Raw genomic sequence first — 24,139 nt, 5'->3', positions numbered from 1 at the left:
TTGATCAACGTGTTACAGACTTGCTCAACTTGTGAAGTTATGTTTTTTTTTCAATAAATCATCCAATTTTTCTTAAACTACAATTACATGTTTGTCGGTCGATGTACATCACATCTACCAATTTCCGTCCCATTCGCATAATTCGTGGTGCGTCGTATTTATTTTGTAGTGTAGTTCACTATGATTACCTCTGCATCTGTCGAATTAGTCTCAGCCCTAGCTGCGTTATTGCAGCCTGAATGGAACCCCATCACGGTACTCTTTTTAGTAATTTTTGGTTTGATGACTACTCAAATTTATTTTAAGATAAGTAAATACCCTACCTGATATCCTGAGTCGTAGCCTTTGAGTTGACACATATATAAAGATTTAGTCTGTTCATGCATGTCCCATATATTTCAGATTCTTTGCTGGTTGACGTAAAGAAATTCACTATGTTCATAAACAGATTGATCTTTAGCCTTACTGTACAAACTATATGTCGATTACCCATTAGAAAATATTAATAGTCTTCTGACTGGTTTGATACAGCCCGCCACGAATTCCTGTGCTGTGCTAACTTCTTGATCTCAGAGTAGCACTTGCAACATATGTCGTCTATTATTTGCTGTCTTCCTATACAGTTTTTGCCTTCTACAGCTCTTCTAGTACAATGGAAGTCACTCGCTCATGCCTTAACAGATGTCCTACCATCCTGTCCCTTCTCCTTACCACTTTTTTCCCACATATTCCTTTCTGATTCAGCACAGAAGTTCCTCATTCCTCACCTTATCTGTCCACCTAATTTTCAACATTCGTCTGTAGCACCACATCTCAAATGCTTCAATTCTCTTATGTTCCTGTTTTCCCAAAGTCCATGTTTCACTACCATACAGCGCTATACTCCAGTCTTACATTCTCAGAAATTTCTTCCTCAAATTAAGGCCGATATTTGATATTGGGAGACTTCTATTGGCCAGGGATAACCTTTTTGCCATTACTAGTCTGCTTTTGATGTTCTCCTTGCTCCATCCGCCACTCGTTATTTTCCTGCCTAGGTAGAGGAATTCCTTAACTGCGTCTACTTCGTGACCATCAATCCTGATGTTAAGTTTCTCACTGTTCTCATTTCTACTACTTCTCATTACCTCCGTCTTTCTTCGATTTACTCTCAATCCATACTCTGCACTCATCACACCATTCCATTCAGCAGATCGTGTAATTCTTCTTCACATTCACACAGTATAGCAATGTCATCAGCGAATCGCATCATTGATATCCTTTCACCTTGAATTTTAATTCCACTCCTGAACCTTATTTCCATCATTGATTCCTCGATGTACAGATTGAACAGTAGGGGTGCAAGACTACATCCTTGTCTTACACCCTTTTTAATACGAGCACTTCGTTTTTGGTCGTCCACTCTTATTATTCCTTTTTAGCTTTTGTACATATTGTATATGACCGGTGTCTCCCTATAGCTTACCCCTACTTTTCTCAGAATTTCGAACATCTTGCACCCTTTTCCACTGTCGAACGCTTTCTCCAGGTCGACAAATCCTGTGAACGTGTCTTGATTTATCTTCAGTATTGCTTCCACTATTAGCCGTAACTTCAGAATTGCCTCTCTCGTGTCTACACCTTTGCTAAAGCCAAACTGATCGCCATCTAGCGCATTCTCAATTTTCTTTTCCACTCATCTGTATATTATCCTTGTGAGCAAGTTGGATCCATGAGCTGTTAAGCTGATTGTGCGATAAATCTCGCTCCTGTCAGCTCTTGCCGTCTTCGGAACTGTGTGGGTGATGTTTTTCCGAAAGTCAGATGGTATGTCGCCAAACTGATACATTCTACACACGAACGTAAATAGTCGTTTTGTTGCTACTTCCCCCATCGATTTTAAAAATTCTGATGAGATATTATCTAGCCCTTCTGCCTTATTTGATCTTAAGTCCTGCAAAGCTCTTTTAAATTCCGACTCTAATACAGGGTCCGCTAACTCTTCTAAATCGACTCCAGTTTCTCCTTCTATCATATCAGACAATTCCTCCTCACAGAGACTTTCATTGTATTCTTTCCGCCTATCCGCTCTCTCCTCTGCCTTTAACAGTGGAATTCCCGTTGCACTCTTAATGTTATCACCCTTGCTTTTAACGTCACCGAAGATTGTTTTGACTTTCTTGTATGCTGAGTCAGTCCTGCCAACAATCATTTCTTCTTTGATCCTTCCACATTTTTCATGCAGCCATTTCGTCTTAGCTTCCCTGCACTTCTTATTTATTTCGATCCTCAGCGACTTGTATTTCTGTATTCCTGAGTTTCCCAGAACATTTTTCTGTTTCCTTCTTTCATAGATCAATTGATATATTTTTTTCTGTTACCCTTGGTTTCTTCGCAGTTACCTTATTTGTACCTGTGCTTTCCTTCCTAACCTTTGTTATCGCCCTTTTTAGGGATGTCCATCCCTCTTCAACTGTACTGCCCACTGAGATATTCCTTGTTGCTGTATCTATATGTTTTCTACCCAACATGGAAGTTTGACGCTAGTTCCGCCACAGTTCGCTGCCCAGCCTACGATGTCCGACACCCGTAATGAGGGGTGGCTGCCCAACCTCTGCATGTGGTTCCACTCTGGTTTCGCCGCGTTCTGAAGACACTCACCACAGGACTCCTCTAACACCCGACAACACGTGCCGTTTCCGAAATGCTGGTGCTGTACCTCTGGGCCATCACAGGCTGCCCTCGGTCAGACCCAGATAGATCGCACGCCTTCCCCATTCCACACGTGGACAGCAGACTCATTCATACTACATGCAGTGTGCATGTGTCTGACCACCAGGTGGCGCTGTTGTCGCCTGGACGGGGTTACATCGATAGCAGATCGGTGGTCACAATGTGTTGGCCGATCAGTGTATGACGAAGTGCTACTGGAAAAATATCTGCAGGAGTATGAAGGCAGGCTGACAACACGCTTTAAATGTTGATAGATGTTTCGACACAGTATGTACTAAATACAGGACAGTGTTAAACAGATAATTTTAATACCCACTCACGTAGTGGATTCAGATCGCACGGAACAGGGATATTTCGACTGGCAGTCTACACACAGTTTGAATTGCAGCTTTATCCGAAATAACTCGTACTAGCGCAATGCGTAACGCGAGCACAGAGAGTGTTTTCCAAGTCGAAAACGTAGCTGTTGCTCAGTGATCTGATTGGCAACGTGGAGAATTTGAGGTGGCTAGGCAGATGTATGCACGCCCGGATGGGTAGAGGTCTGCGCGGATAAGAAAACTGCAATCCGCATCCGCACCGCATCCGCAAGTTCCTTATCCGCATCCGCATATATTTAAGTTTTGAATGAGTAATTAATAGTAATAGACAGTAGTACTTAGAATTATGGCATGTAACGACATAGTTACTGTTAGGGTGCCATTTCTGCGACAACTTAACTAGTTTCGACTTCTTGAATCACAGGAAGTGCTCTATACCTACTCTAAAGCAGACCATTCCAAACAGTAAAGCATTGGCGCTCCGGAGCACACACAGTAGCGGCTCGGATCTTGTGAGATTGGAAACGCTATTTAAAAAAATAAAATTCAATGTAATAGTATTCAATGTGTATAGAAACAATTATATTTCGCTGCTCTTGTGCCAAGGCAGCTGAAAATGACGATGGTTTTAAACTGTTACTAGCACATTGCATCGTTTACCGACAGTTTTTTGGTACTCACTGCTTGGACGTGTCAATTTTTTAAGCCATTCATGTCAGCTGATGATTATATTATAGCTTACGCGTTCAGTCCTCGTCATTTCCAGGTGAAAATATTTACAGTATGAGGCCTACACTGCAAAACTCTGGTGCACCTGTGAAAAAGTTAAACTGCCAGCAATAATTGACGTTGTCTGGAAGAAATAACTCGTCTTCCGAAGAGTGACAACAAAATCCGTCGTTACAGAAATTAGGAGTGGTTGGATGAGGTAGCAGTTCCTTAGCACTCACTGCACCATACTTGGCCCCCACATCAATAAGAAACAGTGCCGTCTCGAGAAACCCAGATCCACGCACAATTTCGAATGGTAAAATGTCTTTGCTGACAAGATTGATAAGTTTTTCTGTCGCGGCTGTCTTCAAATTTGGCGGAACTTCAGGAACTTTCACGCCTCTCTTGGTATTTAAATAAGTAATTATGCTACTTTGTCGAGCCTCACACGAATTTTTTAGCAAATTTGAAGTTCCACTTTTGTGTCCAGTGTAGGAATATACTTTTTTTTACATGCAAAACAAGCCACTATATGTTTTATCTTTTCGTTGCCATCAAATAAGTATGCGAATTTTTTCCAAATTGGCGATTTCAATTTGTTTTCCTTCACTAATGTAAAATCACCTTTTTTCACCTTACACGAAATTGTATCCATCGATGTGGTGTTCATTTGACGAAAGAACTCTCACTGATATTTGCTACGATGCACGTTGTCACTCGGTCACTGCAAAGCGCTAACTGAAGGCAGCGGAGAATTGCAACGGGCACCTGTCTGGTAGACAGTGGGCAGGTTTGCCCCCCAGAGAGCGCTTCACAGGCCACACAAAAGACACGGTCGAGGAAACGGATTAGGCACAGGTCTCTTGGGTACAGCTACATTGGTCGTAGCCGGGGCCTGACAACAGACATCCGCTCTACTCGGGCCCAGCAAGATTCCAAGAATGTCAACAGACTTGAAGTTTTCAACTAACATTGCAACATACGTACTGGGCAGATGCCTTGCTCATTATCCGCAGATGACCCGCGGATATCCGCGCCGGTCGCGATTTTATCCGTCAAGTAACAAATACCGCGGATATCCGCGGATATATCCGCGAATATCCGCATCCGCGCAGACCTCTACCAATGGGAAACTTTTCAGAACGATAGAGATGAGATACCGGTACGTCAGTGAGCGAGAGGTCTGTTCAAGGCTTCATGAGAGACGCTGGACTGCACCTGTGGCACCTGAACTGCCGCTCGCAGGAGCCCCAAGACTTGGCTCGTCTGCACGCTGGCTGCCAGTGGGGGTGGGTGCTGCCGACTCCAGAGCTTCAGTCCGGCCTGCTCTGCAGACCTGCAGCCTTTGCCGTCGACTTCCCGCCTGCCTCCCAACACGCTCTCACCTCCCGGAATCACACCCTCTTTACATCCCCCACCATGTCCTGTCTGCCCACATTTACACAGGAAACCAAAAATCCTCATCATTATAATGGACATACGACGGGTGTTCAGTAAGTAACGCAACACTGTTTCTATGCCAACAGTTATGTTTTATTCAGGGTACCAAGACACCATACTATCCCCCAGTTCTCTGGCTCCTAAACTCTATTTCTGAACACAACGTCGGTTCAGTGCGACACCCTTACGCCGCCTCATTGGGAGGGCCTCATGGCACCACTCTACTGGCTGATGACGGAGCATCAATAATTTCCCCATCATCCACGCACTGCTTCCCGCAGTGGTTATCATTCATTGGACCAAACAGATCGCAATCGGAATGTGTGAATTCAGTGATGTAGTATGCACGAGGAAGAACAGTCCCATGAAGGTCTGTGAGCTCGTCTCGGGTGTGTAGACTTGTCAAAGGTCTTCCACAATCATGGATGACGGTGGCGTGTTTGTTGCTGTCACAAGTAGTTCAACTTGCCGCGAAACTGAAGTAGATGCTACCTGTGAGCTAGAGGTCATTGTTGGCAACCGGAATAAAATAATAACGTGATCCTTTTACCGACCTCCCAATTCAGGTGATACAGTTGCTGAAAGGTACAAACATAACTTGAGTTTGAATTCAAACACCAACCCGACTCATACGATTATAGTTCGTGGTGACTTTAATTTACCCTCGGTATGTTTAATTCCGGAGGTACGCATAAAACATCATCCGAAAGTGTGCTACAGGCATTCTCTCAAAATTATTTCGAGTAGTTAGTTTATGAGCCCACGCGAATAGTAAACGGTTGTGAAAACACATTTGACCTCTTAGCAGCAAATAATCCTGAGTTAATAACCAGCATCACAATCGGTATAGGGATTAGTGAACACAGGGTTGTCGTAGCGAGCTTGAGTATTGTAATCCGCAAATCCACGAAAAATAGACCTATTCAAAAAAGCAGATAAAAATGCATTTGATGTCTTCCTAAGAGACAATCTCCACACATTCCTAATTAATAATGTAAGTGTAGACCAGATGTCGCTTGAATTCAGAGAAGTAGTGTCGGCAGCAACTGAGATATTTATACCAAATAAATTAACAAACGACGGAGCTGATCCTCCTTGGTACACAAAACGGGTCAGAACACTGTTGCAGAAATAACGAAACAAACATGCCAAATAGTATCCCCTGACAGACGCAATATCCCCACGATTGGCGATCTTTTACAATCTCGGAATTTGGCGCGCACTTCAATGTAAGATGCCTATAACAGTTTCCACAACGAAACTGTCTCGAAACCTGGCAGAAAATCCAAAGAGATTCTGGTCGTATGTGAATGGCAATAAACAATCAATGTGTGCTCTGCGTGATAGCAACGGAGATACTATCGAAGACAGTGCTGGCAAAGCAGAGTTACTAAACACAGCCTTCCGAAATGCCTTCACAAAAGAAGACGAAGTAAATATTCTAGAATTCGAATCCAGAACAGCTGCCAACATGACTAACGTAAAAGTAAATATCCTCGGAGTAGTGAAGCAACTTAAATCGCTTAACAAAAGCAAGTCTTCTGGTCCGGACTATATACCAATCAGGTTCCTTTCGGAGTATGCTGATGCATTAGCTCCATACTTAACAATCAAATAAAACCGTTCTCTCGACGAAAGATCCGTACCCAAAGACTGGAAAGTTGCACAGGTCATACCAATATTGAGGAAAAGTAGTAGGAGTAATCCACTAAATTACAGGCACATATCGTTTACGTCGATATGGAGCAGGATTTTGGAACATATAGCCTATTGTGTTCGAACATCATGAATTACCTCGAAGAAAATGGTCTGTTGACACACAGTCAACATGGGTGTAGAAAACATCGTTCCTGTGAAACACAACTAGATCTTTACTCGCCCGAGATGTTGAGTGCTATTGGCAAGGTATTTCAGATTGATTCCGCATTTCTGGATTTCCGAAAGGCTTTTGACACTGTACCACACAAGCGGCTTGTAGTGAAATTGCGTGCCTATGGAATATCATCTCAGTTATGTAACTGGATTCATGATTTCCTGTCAGAGAGGTCACAGTTCGTAGTAACTGACGGAAAGTCATCGAGTAAAACAGAAGCGATTTCTGGCGTTCCCAAGGTAGTGTTATAGGCCATGTGGTGCTCCTTATCTACGTAAACGATTTGGGAGACAATCTGAGCAGCCGTATTAGGTTGTTTGCAGATGTCGCTGTCGTTTATCAACTAATAAAGTCATCAGAAGATCAAAAGAAATTGCGAAACGATTCAGAAAAGATTTCTGATTGGTGTGACTATTGGCAGTTGACCCTAAGTAACGAAAAGTGTGAGGCCATCCACATGAGTGCTATAAGGAATCCGGTAAACTTAGGTTACACGGTAAATCAGTAAATCTAAAGACCATAACTTCAACTAAATACCTAGGACTTACAATTACGAACAACTTGAATTGGAAGGAACACAGAGAAAATGTTGTGGGGAAAGCTAGCCAAAGGTTACGTTTTATTGGCAGGACACTTAGAAAATGTAACAGACCTACTAAGGAGACTGCCTACACTGCGCCTGTCCGTCCTCTTTCAGAATTCTGCTGCGCATTGAGATCCTTACGAAGTAGATTTGACGGACTTCATCGAAAAATTTGAAGGAAGGACGTTTTGTATTATCGCGAAATAGGGGAGAGAGTGTCACTGAAATTATACAGGATTTAGGCTGGATGTCATTAAAACAAAAGCGTTTTTCCTTGCGGAGGAATCTTCTCACGAAATTCCAGTCACCAACTTTCCCCTCCGAATACGAAAATATTTTGTTGACACCGACCTACATAGGGAGGAACGATCACCACGACAAAATAAGGGAAATCAGAGATTATACGGAAAGATATAGATGTTCGTTCTTTTCGCGCGCTACAAGAGATTGGAATAATAGAGAATTGTGCAGGTGGTTCGATGAACCCTCTGCCAGGCACTTAAATGTGATCTGCAGAGGATCCATGTAGATGTAGATGTAAAATTCAGTTCGCATTTTTGTGACGCCAAACATGCAGAAGTCGTTTCTTCAGTTCACTGAATGTAGCGCAGTACGCTTCAGATTTGACCTTCGCACCATGAGGGAGAAGATCAAACAGAATAACCCCTTCACCCCTTCAGAATCCGACAAGACGGACGCCGTTACTTTACCATCTGACGGTACAGCTTTCAGTTTTTTCTTCAGAAGTGGGGCTGTGTGGCGCCACTCCATGGATTGTCGATTTTTCTTAGTTTCGAAGTGATGAATCCAAGTTTCATAGCATGTGACGATGTCAAACAAAAAATTGTAACTATCAGTCACGTAATGTGCAAGCGTTTCCGCACAGACGGTCCTTCCATGAAGTTAAAATCTTCTGGGCTATTAGGCCGCTTCATATTTCCTCTAAAATAATCGATGTTTCGGCCTCTCTGCTGGGATCTTCTTCAGGATCTTCCGGTGTCCACTGCTGCTAGAACATTCTTTTTGTTAGGTGACGAGGAACCCAGCGGGCGGACACCTTTGAGTAGTTCACCTGGTGGACGAGCGTGTCGGCGCTAACAACACGGACGTCCAGTTCTGCAGCGAGATGTCTGAGTGTGATCCGCCGATCATCTCGAATGAGAGTGTCCGCACGTTCCAACACTGCAGGAGTCACAGCTGTGTGTGGACGGCCGGCACGCGGCAGATCGGAAGGTCTTGCGCGACCTTGCGATGACGTCAGATGCTTCGCCCAACGACTCCCCGTGCTTTCGTTCACTGCCACGTCACCGTAGACATTCTGCACGCGCCTGTGAGTATCTGCGACACTTTGGTGTTCCGCCAATAGAAATGAGAAATTCTGTCTGCTTGGAACGCACCTCTGTTAGAGACGCCATTTTAAAGGCTACGTATTGTCCCCCACCAGCTATCGGAGCTCCATGAGACAATCGGCGGGAATGTTCCAATATGTACCATACAAAATTCCGTATTTTTTCAATCAAAAATTTCCGAGAAAAAATATGTTGCGTTACTTATTGAACGCCCCTAGTGTAGTGGTTTTAATTTCTGTGATGCGCCTCTGAGCTGCTTACGTTGAATATCTCGTCACGTATATTTACCTGACGCACTGCGCCATTCCTTGTTTTTTACTCGTGTAAGAGAGTCAGAGTGTTACAGTGTTTTTCCACCTACACTTACACAGTTGACAGTAAGCTAATAAGATAGCTGATTACTCAACAGTCTTCGGATCGGTTAAAACAATAATCCAACAGGATCTGCCTTTATATGCGGTAGTGTGGCTCACAGATGAGTACACGCCGGAAATGAAGCAGCAGTCAGAGCACTGAATGGCAGCAAGTGGACCCACAGTAAATAAAAAAAAAGAAAAAAATTATATTCAGCTGCCTAAAAATTTATGGTCAGATTATTCTACCACGCAAAAGACATTATCCCCGCTAGTTCCGTTACGAAGGATAGGAGACTATTTTATAAAAGGGCGACTCAAGTCCCCTTTAGGAAAAGCACCGAGAAAGAGCAATAAGAGCCCTAGACTAAGAGATACAGGAGAAGATTCAGTGTCTGTGGAAGCAAACAACGCTGAGCCCGAGAGAAGCGACCTCGGAGCCATCTGATAAAGTTTATCTCGGTTGAGAGATAATCTCGCGAGAGAAGATTTAAGCTGTTTCGTACCTGCTCCGTGTTACTGTTCGTTGTGGTGATCCTCGCAGTCGGTAGCACTGTCTGAAAGTAAACTCATGAAGCGAGGCCCCTGATAGGCAGCTATCATCAACAGCCGAAACATTGGGATGCCATCGTAGTGTGTACTTTGCAGATAATCAGTGCGAGCTTTACAGTAATGTTCATGAGATATTAGTAAACTTGTAAATGCAGAAAGCTTCGAGGTCCTAATCAACAGACAGATCTTGGCTGCATTGTGTTTAAGAGCCAGCGAATCCACTTCGCACGCAGCACAGCCCACTGCGTAGTTTTGGTACGACTGCGTGGCCTCTCGTCTCATCACTGTCCTCGTCATTTGTTTGGAGAAGGCTGGAAGTTTACTGGATCGGAGTAGCGTCGCAGTGGCTGAAAGACATTGCCTGACATTTTTTACAACATAATTAATCATTAATACTTGTAAGTAAGTAATTCCCGACGTTGCCCAAAATGTTTAATATCTGTCAAGAAATTGATTGGCCCTGTGACTTGTTGATACCCACAGCGAAATCAACCCGCTTGGGAAACAGCAAACAACTTTTTTTCTTCCTTACTGTTGCTTCCCCCTCCTCCCCCCCCCCTGCCCCCACCACCCGCCAACGTATGGGCTTTGGTTGGATCGTCAGGGGATACTATTTGCCGTGCTTCAGTCACATGAGAGGAAAAATTTTAGAAAAGTATTATAAAAGCTGGACATGTCAGTTGCCAAAAAAATTTACGTTTTGTACAATAAAAGACAGATCGACACTTATGCAAGTCAAAATACAAGAAGTTGATTTAGTAATTAATTAAATTACAGATACAGATGAATGGAAAATGAGAGTCGCATACCAATATACAGGGTGAGTCACCAACTATTGCCACCAAGAGTAACTCCGAAAGTATGATAGGAGCTTAAAAGTTTGTGGGAGAAATGTTGCATGGGACAACGGTGGTCCTAATATGACGTTGGTTGTTTGTTACTAGGTGGTGTTGTGTCAGAGATATAAAGGTCAAATTCGTTTTCTTAAGTGGCATGCTATAGTTGTTACTTATTAGCTGACAGCGGCTATCGAGACGAATCGAATGACGTGTAACAGTAAGGTCTTTGAAGATCAACGAAGGTCAAAAACGCGGAATGAACGTCCATGTACAGAAGGTGTTCGAACTGATGACCATTGGTATCAAGTCAGTGGTGCAATCTTCTTATCATGGATTGAGTGGTATTCCTTCTCACTTCGGCACTTGTCGAACCACATCCTCTGACAATTCTCTCTCGCATATCTTCAGGTGTGGTAGGAACGTCTTTATAAACAATGTCCTTTATGAATCCCCACAAGAAAAACTCCAGAGGTGTCGAGTCTGGCGAACGAGCCGCCCACGACTCGTCTCCTCCGCGTCCAATCCAACCATCTCGGAATTGTCTCTGCAACTCGTTTCTGGCCATCAGCGAAAAATGTGTCGGACAGGCAAAGTGTCGATACTACATTCTGTTCCTAAAGGTATTTCTTCCAATAACAGACCTAATGTTTCTTCCAGTAACATGGTGTACTTCCTAACATTAGGATTTCATTCGATGAAATAGGGGCCTGTAATTCTGCCCAGAATCCCACACCGTACAGTCACCGACCACGGTTTTTGGTGTGCAACTTGCCGCAGCCAACATGGATTTTCAGTTGCCCAGTAATGTATGTTATGCGAATTAATCAATTTGCGCATACAATTCTTCATTTGAGGAAGAGAACCACATTTGTAACTTTTTTATATCGTAAGATGGCATGCTGTTGTATATGCGTATAAATCAGTTCAAATGATACTTTCTTAAACTTTCCGTGTGACTTGATTATTTAATTGTTCAAATGGCTCAGAACACTATGGGACTTAACTTCTGAGGTCATCAGTCCCCTAGAACTTGCAACTGCTTAAACCTAACTAACCTAAGCACATCACACACATCCATGCCCGAGGCAGGATTCGAACCTTCGACCGTAGCGGTCGCGCGGTTCCAGATTGTAGCGCCTAGAACCGCTCGGCAACTTCGGCCGGCGATTATTTAATATTAAGCTAAAAGTAAAGGTAGCTCAAGATAGCTTTAGCGCCCCTCCTTGAGGTTTTTCTGTATCCGCCACTGCTCGTGTGTAGGTATGTATACAAGTTTCTGAAAAGAGCCACAGGTCGCAGTTAGTATTATGTATCTACAGGTTTCGCTCTCCAAATGACAATACCAGCTCTTGCTAAAAATATATGTAGCCTACGTGCTCCCAAACGTTCACTATGGGATCATGTAGAAATTTGAAGTAAATCGGCGAAGAACTTTTAGAGTTATTTCGCAAAAACCTTTCCTCTATATATACCACATACACATGTATTTAAATCCAGATTACGAAATATTATGCAGACAGTGACCTTCCTCTTCCGTTGAAGGTAAAGTGTGCAAAATTTCATGAAGATCGGAATAATACTGTAGATTTGTATGAATTACAATGAAACGAACACTATACACCGTGTATCATAATAAATAGTGTAAACACATACAGTTGAAAGTACACGATACTAGAAGCAAAAAAGTCTCAGGAAACATGGGGTCGATAATGGATATCTTAAGAACTACGAGCAGTTTTTCATCTTCGATACTATGAAGCAAATTTCTTCTACTGCAAGCTCTTTGCTTTCCACATTTTGGGAAGTAGTAGTAGGGACCAAAACAAGAAAAAGTGACCAGTAAACATTGGCTGTAAAATGTACACCTTAAGAGCTATGAACACGTGCTCATCTTCGCTACTTGGAAACACAACTCTTCTAATGAACAATTGCTTATAACTTTACAGGTTTGCATTTTATAGCAAATGTTACTGGACATACTTCCCAAAATGTGGAAAGCAAAGAGCCTGCAGTAGGTGAGACCTGCTTCACAGTATCGAAGATGAAGAATTGCTCGTAGCTCTTAAGGTATGCATTTACGACGCTATGTTTACTGAGACTTTTTTGCTTCTAGTATCGTGTACTTTGAACTACATGCGTTTACACTAGTAATTATGATCCACAATATATACACTCCTGGAAATTGAAATAAGAACACCGTGAATTCATTGTCCCAGGAAGGGGAAACTTTATTGACACATTCCTGGGGTCAGATACATCACATGATCACACTGACAGAACCACAGGCACATAGACACAGGCAACAGAGCATGCACAATGTCGGCACTAGTACAGTGTATATCCACCTTTCGCAGCAATGCAGGATGCTATTCTCCCATGGAGACGATCGTAGAGATGCTGGATGTAGTCCTGTGGAACGGCTTGCCATGCCATTTCCACCTGGCGCCTCAGTTGGACCAGCGTTCGTGCTGGACGTGCAGACCGCGTGAGACGACGCTTCATCCAGTCCCAAACATGCTCAATGGGGGACAGATCCGGAGATCTTGCTGGCCAGGGTAGTTGACTTACACCTTCTAGAGCACGTTGGGTGGCACGGGATACATGCGGACGTGCATTGTCCTGTTGGAACAGCAAGTTCCCTTGCCGGTCTAGGAATGGTAGAACGATGGGTTCGATGACGGTTTGGATGTACCGTGCACTATTCAGTGTCCCCTCGACGATCACCAGTGGTGTACGGCCAGTGTAGGAGATCGCTCCCCACACCATGATGCCAGGTGTTGGCCCTGTGTGCCTCAGTCGTATGCAGTCCTGATTGTGGCGCTCACCTGCACGGCGCCAAACACGCATACGACCATCATTGGCACCAAGGCAGAAGCGACTCTCATCGCTGAAGACGACACGTCTCCATTCGTCCCTCCATTCACGCCTGTCGCGACACCACTGGAGGCGGGCTGCACGATGTTGGGGCGTGAGCGGAAGACGGCCTAACGGTGTGCGGGACCGTAGCCCAGCTTCATGGAGACGGTTGCGAATGGTCCTCGCCGATACCCCAGGAGCAACAGTGTCCCTAATTTGCTGGGAATTGGCGGTGCGGTCCCCTACGGCACTGCGTAGGATCCAACGGTCTTGGTGTGCATCCGTGCGTCGCTGCGGTCCGGTCCCAGGTCGACGGGCACGTGCACCTTCCGCCGACCACTGGCGACAACATCGAAGTACTGTGGAGACCTCACGCTCCACGTGTTGAGCAATTCGGCGGTACGTCCACCCGGCCTCCCGCATGCCCACTATACGCCCTCGCTCAAAGTCCGTCAACTGCACATACGGTTCACGTCCACGCTGTCGCGGCATGCTACCAGTGTTAAAGACTGCGATGGAGCTCCGTATGCCACGGCAAACTGGCTGACACTGACGGCGGCGGTGCACAAATGCTGCGCAGCTAGCGCCATTCGACGGCCAACACCGTGGTTCCTGATGTGTCCGCTGTGCCGTGCGTGTGATCATTGCTTGTACAGCCCTCTCGCAGTGTCCGGAGCAAGTATGGTGGGTCTGACACACCGGTGTCAATGTGTTCTTTTTTCCATTTCCAGGAGTGTATATATATATATATATATATATATATATATATATATATATATATATATATGTGTGTGTGTGTGTGTGTGTGTGTGTGTGTGTGTAGATTATTATAACTATGAAGATGTTTGGCGTCTCTTCTCTGTGTGATCCGCGATCTACATGACCGTATGCAGGCAGGAGGTCTTCTCAAGTACCGCTCCACCCCTCACAACTACGGCCTGCTGTAAGCACCACGCAGTCTGACTCGCCATGTCAGCTAAGCACGTTCACCGGCCATTGCAAAACACTGGTAGCTCTACAAACCACTGCTCGAAACAACAGAGGGCACTGGAAAACTAATACAGCTGTTGGAAACGGCTGTAGCTGTTCAATGCGCACCAGTACATACCGACAGGAATTGCAGAGAATATACACTGGAGCACCAAAGCAAGTGGTGTGGACAACACCGACATTGGGCCGCTGATGACTGGAAACGTGTTTTCTGGTCGGGCGACTCCCGTTTCAAATTCTATCGAGTGGATGAACGTGTACGAGTATGGAGACAACGTCACGGATCCATGGATCCTGTATGTCAGCAGTGGACTGTTCAAGCTGGTGGAGGCCCTCTAATCATGTGGACCATGTGCAGTTGGAATGATATGGGACCACCGATGCGTCTAGATACGACTGTGACAAGTGACACGCACGTAAGGATCCTGTGTGATCACCCACATCCATTCATGTCCATTGTGCATTCCGACGGACTTGACAATTCCAGCAGGGCAATGTGACACCCCTCGCGTCCAGGATTGCTACAGGGCGGCTCCAGGAACACTCTTATGAATTTAAAATCTTCCGCTGGCCACCGAACTCTTCAGACATGAACATTACTGAGCATATCTGGGATGGCGTGCAACGAGCTGTTCGGAAGAGACCTCCGTCCCGTAGTACACTTACGGATTTACGGACAGCCCTGCAGGGTTCACGGCGTCAGTCGCCTGCAGCACTGCTTGGGATACTAGTCGAGTCGACGCCACGCCGTGTTGCGGCGCTTGTGCTTGCTTGCTGGGGCCCTACACGATATTTGGCTGGCGTACCATTTCTTTGGCTTTTCAGTGTAAAAGACATCAAAAAAGCGTTTATGCTTAACAGGTGTTATGTGTGGGTTTCATGGAGAACATATTGGCGATAATCTGCATCGCGCCGACCGGTTGTTCTTTCTTTGTACGAACGTTCTGCCCTTCAGACTGCCGATGCCGCCTGAGAAGGCTCGTATTGTCGGCATTATGAGGCGCTTAACTGAGTCGCTGATGATACCTGCTCAGTACTGTTATGACAGACAGATCAATTGTAACACGCAGAATGCCGTTCGCCATTTTCACTTATGACACGGAAATTTACATTTGTCTATCACTGCGCATGCACCGAATTCCGATTCCTTGCCCCTGTAAAAAGATCGCAATCTTCAACTACCTTCTACAATTTCTTTCCTTCTGATTGATCTACACGGGTAATTTGCAGGCTTTCCCAAAAATACTTCAAGATATCGTCTCGCCTGAAAAACAGATTAGACAAAGTCCATAGATCTGTAGACTTGAAACTGAGGTGTCGGTTTCCTCTAAAAAAACTCAGTCCCAATAAACGTAGTCCTTCAAAGGAAGCTTGAGTCTCATTTCAAACAGGCACCCCATACGTTCAACGTAGCCCATCTTCTCGATTGGTGTTAGTCTGCGCGTTGTCGTTGTTCCGGAAATTATAGGTGATGGTGACTTCGGTCTACCCTCGATACGTTGGAAAAAAAATGTATGTTTACAGTCGGTGGCATGCAAGAAACTTATTTCGAAATACCACTGAATGCTTTCTTAGAAAACTATTTCGAACTGTTAGTTCAGGAGCGCACTCGAGGTGTCAATGGTTGCGAAACTATATTTTAACTCTTAGCAACAAATAATGGTGAGCCAATAGAGAGCACAATGGCGGATACACAGATTAGTGACTACAAGGTTGTTGTAGCGAGACTGAATACCGTGGCAGCCTATTCTTCACGGAGTGCTGCATTAAGGAAAGGTATCGATGTCAGTCGGTGAGGCTGGGCACGAAGTCGGTGTTCCAAAACATCCCAAAGGTATTCTGTAGGATTCAGGTCATGACTCTGTGCAGCCCAGTCCATTACAAGGATGTTATTGTCGTGTAGCCACTCCGCCACAGGCCGTGCATTATGAACAGGTGCTCGATCGTGTTTTAAGCGTAAATCGCCATCCCCGAACTGCTCTTCAACAGTGGGAAGTACAAAGATGCTTAAAGCCGGCCGGAGGGGCCGAGCGGTTCTAGGCGCTACAGTCTGGAACCGCGCGACGGCTACGGTCGCAGGTTCGAATCCTGCCTCGGGTGTGGATGTGTGCGATATCCTTAGGTTAGTTAGGTTTAAGTAGTTCTAAGTTCTTGGGGACTGATGAACTCAGGAGTTAAGTCCAGTTGTGCTCAGAGCCATTTGAACCATTTTTGAAGATGCTTAAAACATGAGTGTTGGCGTGTGCTGTGACAGTGCCACGCAAAACAACAAGGAGTGCAAGCCCGCTTCACGAATAACACGACCACACAATAACACCACCGCCTCCGAATTTTACTGTTGGCACTACACACGCTGGCAGATGACGTTCACCGGGCGTTCGCCATACCCACACCCTGCCATAGGATCGCCACATTGTGTACCGTGATTCGTCACTCCACACAACGTTTTCCCACTGTTCAATCGTCCAATCTTTACGCTCCTTACACCAAGCGACGCGTCGTTTGGTATTTACCGGCGTGATGTGTGCCTTATGAGCTGCCGCTCGAGTACGAACTCCAAGTTTTCGCACCTCCCGCCGAACTGCCACAGTACCTGCAGTGGATCCTGATGCAGTTTGGAATTCCTGTGTGATGGTTGGATAGATGTCTGGCCATTACACGTTACGACCCTCTTCAACTGTCAGGGGTCTCTGCCAGTCAACAGACGAGATCGGGCTGTACGCTTTTGTACTGTACGTGCCCCTTCACGTTTCCACTTGACTATCGCATCGGAAACAGTGGACCTAGGGACGTTTAGGGGTGTGGAAATGTCGCGTACAGACGTATGACACAAGTGACACCCAATCACCCGACCACGTTTAAGGTCGGTGAGTTTCGCAAGGCGCCCCATTCTGCTCTCTCACGATGTCCAATGACTACTGAGGTCGCTGATGTGGAGTACCTGGCAGTAGGTGGCAGCACAATGCGTCAAATATGAAACACGTATGTTTTTAGGGATGTCCGGATACTTCTGAGCACATAGTGCACATGCAAAATACATCTACTTAAAGAAGCAGATAAAAGTCCGCTTCACGCAGTCTCCACTCTTTTCGATCTCAATATCTAAATACAGACAAGACGGGGTTTGAATGCTAGGAAATGGCATGGACCGCAGTTGAGCGATGCTTATCAAACAGTTTCCCCATGATACACAAAACATATCAGAACGGTGTAGCAGAAGCAACAGAAAAAAACCACGCAAATTTTTAAAAGAAGGAAAGAACACCTAGATCGTCAAAGTTTTACAGAAGCTCGAAATTTAGCGGGAACCTCGATGGGATATGTCTTGAATAGTTTTCTCAAAATCTGAAAGAAAACAGAGAGATTCCGGTCATATGTAAAGTACAGCAGCAGCAAGACGCAATCAATACCTTCACTGCGCGTTAACAATGGTGGTGTTACTGATGACAGTGCCAGTAAATAAGAGTTACTAAACATCGTTTTCCGACATTCGTTCACCGAAGAAGTCGAGGTAAATATACCAGAATTCGAATAAAGAACAACTGTCAACATGAGTAACTTAGAAGTAGTTGTCCTCGCTGTAGCGAAGCAGCTCAAATCTTTTAATAAAGGGAACTCTTCCAATCCCGACTGTATACCAGTCAGGTTCCTTCCAGGCTACGCTGATGCAACAGCTCCGTACTTAGAAGTCGCGTAGAACCGCCCGCTTCACGGAAGATCCGTACTCGAAGACTGGAAACTTGCACGAGTCACACCAGTACTAAGAACGGAAACAGGAGTAATCCCGTGCATTACTGATCCATATCAGTAACGACGATTTGCGGAATGATTTTGAAGATGCACTGTGTTCGAACATTATGAATCACCTGGAAGAAGGCGTTTTATCGAGAGATAACTGACGCATATTCAGTAAATATCGTTCTTGTGAAGAAACAACACGCTCTTTATCCTCACGAAGTAATAACTGCTATCGAAAGGGGATGTCAAATTGATTTAATATTTTTATATTTTCAGAACGCTTTAGACACTGTTCCTCACAGGCGGAATATTATCAAATTACGTGTGTATGGATTATCGTCTCAGTTGTGCGAGTGGATTCGTGATTTCATGTCGGAAAGGTCATAGTTCGTAGTAATCGACGGAAACTCATCGAGTAATTCCCAAGGAATATTTATGGGACTTCTGCTGTTCCTGATCTACTTGAATCATTTAGGAGACAATCTGAACAGTCTACAAAGATTTTTTTCATCTGTATCTACATCTACACGGGTAAATCACATTTAAGAGCTTGGCAGAAGGTTCATCGAACCACTTTCACAATAATTGTGTATTATTCCAATCTCGTACTGCGCGGAGGAAACGAACACCTGTATCTTTCAGTGCGAATTCTAATTTCCCTTATTTTCTTATGGTTATCGTAGGTCAGCGTAAGCAAAATATTTTCACATTCGGAGGAGAAAGTTGCTGATTGAAATCTCGTGAGATGGTTCCGTAGCAACGAAAAACGCCTTTGTTTTAATGATTTCCGGCCCAAATCCTGTATCACTTCAGTGACACTCTCTCCCACATTTAGCAATTATACAAAACGTGCTGCCCTTCTCTGAACTTTTTTGATGTACTCTGTCAATCCTATCTGGTCCTTAGGATCCCACACCGTGCAGCAGTATCCTAAAAGACGACGGACAAACGTAGTGTAGGCAGTCTTTTGAGTAGACCCGTTACATGTTCTAAGTGTTTTGCCAATGAAACGCAGTCTTCGGTTAGCCTTCCTCACAACATTTTCTATGTGTTCCTTCCAATTTCAAATGTTGGTTATTCTGATTCCTAGCTATATAGTTAAACTTAACGGTGCTTATATTTGACTGATTTATCGTGTAACCGAAGTTTAACGAATTCCTTTTAGCACTCATGTGGATGACCTCACACTTTTCATTGTTTAGCTACAATTACCAATTTTCCCACTATACAGATATTTTTTCTAAATCGTTTTACAATTCGTTTGGATCTTCTGATAACCTCATTAGTCGATAAACATCATCTGCAAGGCGGCTGCTCAGACTGTGGCTCTGAGCACTATGGGACTTAACTTCTGAGGTCATCAGTCGCCTAGAACTTAGAACTAATCAAACCTAACTAACCTAAGGATATCACACACATCCATGCACGAGGCAGGATTCGAACCTGCGATCGTAGCGGTCACGTGGTTCCAGACTGAAGCGCCTAGAAACGCACGGCCACACCGGCCGGCGCTCAGACTGTCTCCCAAATAGTTTACGTATATGAGGAACAACAAAGGTCCGATAACACTACCTTGGGGAACGCTAGAAATCACTTCATTTTACTCGATGACTTTCCGTCAGTTACTACGAATTGCGATCTCTCTGACAGGAAATCACGAATCCAGTCGCATAATTGAAACGATATTCCGTCAGCACGCTATTTCACTACAAGCCACTTGCTGCTGATCCTGTAATTTACTATTGTTGTAAAGTCATCAGATGATCACAAACAATTTCAAAGTGATTTAGACAGCCGGCCGAAGTGGCCGTGCGGTTAAAGGCGCTGCAGTCTCGAACCGCAAGACCGCTACGGTCGCAGGTTCGAATCCTGCCTCGGGCATGGATGTTTGTGATGTCCTTAGGTTAGTTAGGTTTAACTAGTTCTAAGTTCTAGGGGACTAATGACCTCAGCAGTTGAGTCCCATAGTGCTCAGAGCCATTTTTTTTTATTTAGACAAGATATTTGTGTGATTTCAAAAGTGGCAACTGACTCTAAATAATGGAAAGTGTGAAGTCATTAACATGAGTAGTAAAATATATCCGCGAAATTTCAGTAACACGATAAATTAAAGAAATCTAGTTGAGTTAAACAATTAGAGGTTAGTATTACGAGTAAATTAAACTGGAAATGTCACATAGGTAATGTGTGTGGGAAGGCTAACCTAAGGCGTCGATTTAGTGGCAGAAGATTATAAAACTGGAGCAGGTCCACTAGAGAGACTGCCTACACTACACTTGTCAGCCCTGTTTCGGAATATTGCTGTATTGAGTGGGATTCTTACCAGGTAGGATTGACGGACATCGTAAATGTCCAAAGAAGGGCACTCGTTCTGTATTACCATGAAATAGGGGAGAGTGTGCCACGGACATAATAGCCGGCCGAGGTGGACGAGCGGTTCTAGGAGCTACAGTCCGGAACCGCGCGACCGCTGCGGTCGCAGGTTCGAATCCTGTCTCGGGCATGGGTGTGGGTGATGTCCTTAGGTTAGTTAGGTTTAAGTAGTTCTATGTTCTAGGGGACTGATGACCTCAGAAGTTAAGTCCCATAGTGCTCAGAGCCATTTGAACCATTTGAACTGATATAATACAGGAATTGGGGTGGCTGTCATGAAAAAAAGAAATACGTTTCACGTTAAGACGGGTTCTTCTCATGAAACTGCAATCACCAGCTTTCTCCTCAGAGTGTGTGAATATATTTTTTTGGCGCCCACCTACACAGAGAAGACGAGGAGAAATCAGGGTTCACATGGAAAGATTTAAATGTTCATTTCTCCCGGAAGCTGTTCGAGAGTGGATCACTAGCCACGCAACCTGAGGGGACAATGTAGTTCGATGAACTGCTTCAATATGAATTGTAGAGTGATCCTACAGATGTAGACGTACATGTAGTCCTTCACTGGTGGCCTGTGAACGTTTTACCTTGTTTCACAGCACTATGTGCAAGTCAAGCCGCCTGTTTGAGTTCATAACTGTGCAACTGCGTAACGTCGAGTGGGTCGACACTGTACGAAGATGTACTCACCGAGGTCTTGGCAGTACGTCTCCCACATCAGTCCATCGCCGTAACTCATTTCGTCGGTGACGCTGGCGACGTGGTTACAGACACAGTCGAGCACCGAGGAGTTATCTGCTGCCAGCAAAACCAGCAGCGACGTAGCTACGCCCGCTGCGTCCATTGTCAGCTACTCACGCTGAGGTGGGAACGAACACACGCGGTGCGTACCGCAGGGAGCACTGACTGAGTGTGCGCTACGTGCAGCGGAAGTGTTTCCGCAGGAAGATTAAACCGCAGGGAGCGTGACGTCTCCCACCCGTGACTCGCTCATTTTTCCCTTTACTTTACCAGTCATCAACTGCGGACACGCATTCGTCACAAAAGAGTATTTGTTTCACAAATACGCCTGCAACGTGGACTTAGGACGACATCGAGTTACACTAAGAGACTTGTAGCAGATGTCTAGGCGTACTGGTTTACTATTTCGACACAAAAATCTCATGACGTGCCAGTCTTTAATAATGAATTGAGAATTGATGCACATTCAAGTGCCAAAGAAACTGGTACACCTGCCTAACATCATGTAAGGCACCAGCGAACACGCAGAAGCGCCGCAACACGACGTGGCATGCACTCGACTAATGTCTGAAGCAGTGCTGGAAGGAATGAAGACCATAAATCCGCAAGAGGGAGTGGAGATATCTTCTGGATAACACGTTGCAACACATACCAGATGTGCTCAGTGATGTTCATGTCTGGGGAGTTTGGTGGCCAGCGGAGGTGTTTAAACCCATAAATGTGTTTCCGAAACCACTCTGTAGTAATTCTCGACGTTTGGGACGTCGCATTGTCCTGCTGGAATTGCCCGAGTCCGTCCGAATGCAAAGTGGGCATGAATGGATGCAGGTCATCAGGCAAGGTGCTTACCTACGTGTCACCCGTCAGAGTCGTATATAGACGTATCAGAGGTCCCATATCACTCCAAGTACACATGCACCACATCCTTACAGAGCCTCCACCAGCTTGACCACTCGCTACTGACATGCAGGGATTTATGATGTTGTCTCCATACCTGTACACATCCATCCGTCGCTAGAACTTGAAACGACACTCGTCCGACCAGGTAACATGTTTCCAGACATCAACAGTCCAACGTCGGTGTTGACGGACCCTGACGAGGCGTAAAGCTTTGTGTTGTGCCGTCATCAAGGGTAGACGAGTAGGCCTTTGGTTCCAAAAGACCATATCGATTATGTTTTGTTGAATGGTTCGCACGCCGATACTTTTTGATGGTGCAGCATTGAAATCTTCAGCAATTTGCATAAGTGCTGTACTTCTGTCACGTTAAACTATTCTCTTCAGCCGTCGTTGGTACCGTTCTTGCAGGATGTTTTTCCGGCCGCAGCAATGTCAGAGATTTGATCTTTTACCCGATTCCTGATATTCACGTCACACTCGCGATATGATCGTACGGGGAAAACTCCCCACTTCATAATCTACCTCGGAGATGCTGTGTCCCATCGCTCGTGCGCCGACTATAGCACCACGTACAAACTCACTTAAATGTTGATAACCTGCCACTGTAGCTGCAATAACCAATATAATGATTGCGCCAGACACTTGTTGTCTTACATAGGAGCTGCCGACCGCAGCGCCGCGTTCTGCTTATTTACATATCTCTGTATTTCAATATGCATGCCAATACCAGTTTCTTTCGCGCTTCATTGTAGATCGGAAAAGGGCGTTCAAAAAGTTTTGCACAGTGGTCGCTAATTTTTTTATTTTTTGCAGGAGGTGAGTTAAATTTTTTGTGAACATACTTGGAACATTCAGCTATAAGTTGGTGTATAATAGTATTTCCTTTCATTTACAGGTGAGCCTTAATGGACCGTGAAGTAGATGTCAGGTGGCGACTACGGTCGATGATGGAGTTCCCCTTTCAAAAGAGGCGATGACTCTGCCACATTCATTCACAGGAAGTTGCTCCCTGTTAATGGGGAGGACAGTGTGAATCGCAGCAGTATCCAGCGATGGTTGCAGAGGTTTAAAGAAGTTGATTTCTCTCTACTGGACAATCCACGATGCGGTAGACCATCGACGGCAGTGAGTGACGTGAATAAGGAGACCATTGACCAAATCATCCAAAATGACAGATGTGTGACGACACGACAGATTGCTGAAATGACTCGTTTGTCATTGGGTAGTGTGGTATCACTGGTACAGTCGCTAGGGTACAGAAAAGTCTCTGCACGTTGGGTGCCCAGATTACTGACAAGCGAAATGAAAACGATGAGGAAGAATGTATGCTAGGGTCTCATGAAGACCTTCACTGAAGAGTGGAAACAGTGTCTTGACGGCGTCATTACACAGGATGAAACATGGTTGTTTTCGTCCGAACCTGAGAGCAAAGTCCAATCCATGGAGCGGCACCGTCCAGGTTCCCCTCGGGAGAAGAAAAAAAAGACTTTCACGAACAGCAGGGTGAAAGGTGATGGCCTCGTTCTTCTGGGATCAGTGTGGTGTCGTTTTCATCGACTTTTTGGAACCTAGCTCCACAGTTAATCGGGACCATTACTGTTTGTCAATGGACAAGCTGCGACGTGCCATCAAGAGCCACAGACCACAGCTTCAGCGTCAGTTCTTCAGACTACACCGTGACAATGGCAAACCCCATACAGTTCTTATGCCTCAGAAAAAAATCAGGACAATGGGTTGGAAAATCGTTCCTCATCTTCCCTACAGTGTGGACTTGGCTCCGTCTGGTTTTTACCTCTTTGATCGTCAGAA

General features: G+C 45.0%; 1 protein-coding gene across 1 annotated transcript in view; it reads right to left on the bottom strand.

Annotated features, from left to right (window-relative positions):
- LOC124553505 overlaps nucleotides 1-21,559 on the bottom strand; it is a 32,284-nt gene extending 10,725 nt beyond the window's left edge. Inside the window, exon 1 of the mRNA XM_047127358.1 lies at nucleotides 21,380-21,559. Within this exon, the coding sequence (XP_046983314.1) occupies nucleotides 21,380-21,533 (154 nt within the window). The 5' untranslated portion in view covers nucleotides 21,534-21,559. The remainder of the gene's footprint in view (nucleotides 1-21,379) is intronic.
- Between the last annotated feature and the right edge of the window lie 2,580 nt (nucleotides 21,560-24,139).

Source organism: Schistocerca americana, chromosome 11 (genome assembly GCF_021461395.2).
Source record: "Schistocerca americana isolate TAMUIC-IGC-003095 chromosome 11, iqSchAmer2.1, whole genome shotgun sequence".
Taxonomy (NCBI): Eukaryota; Metazoa; Arthropoda; class Insecta; order Orthoptera; family Acrididae; genus Schistocerca; species Schistocerca americana.
This window is presented reverse-complemented; position numbering and strand designations above follow the sequence as displayed.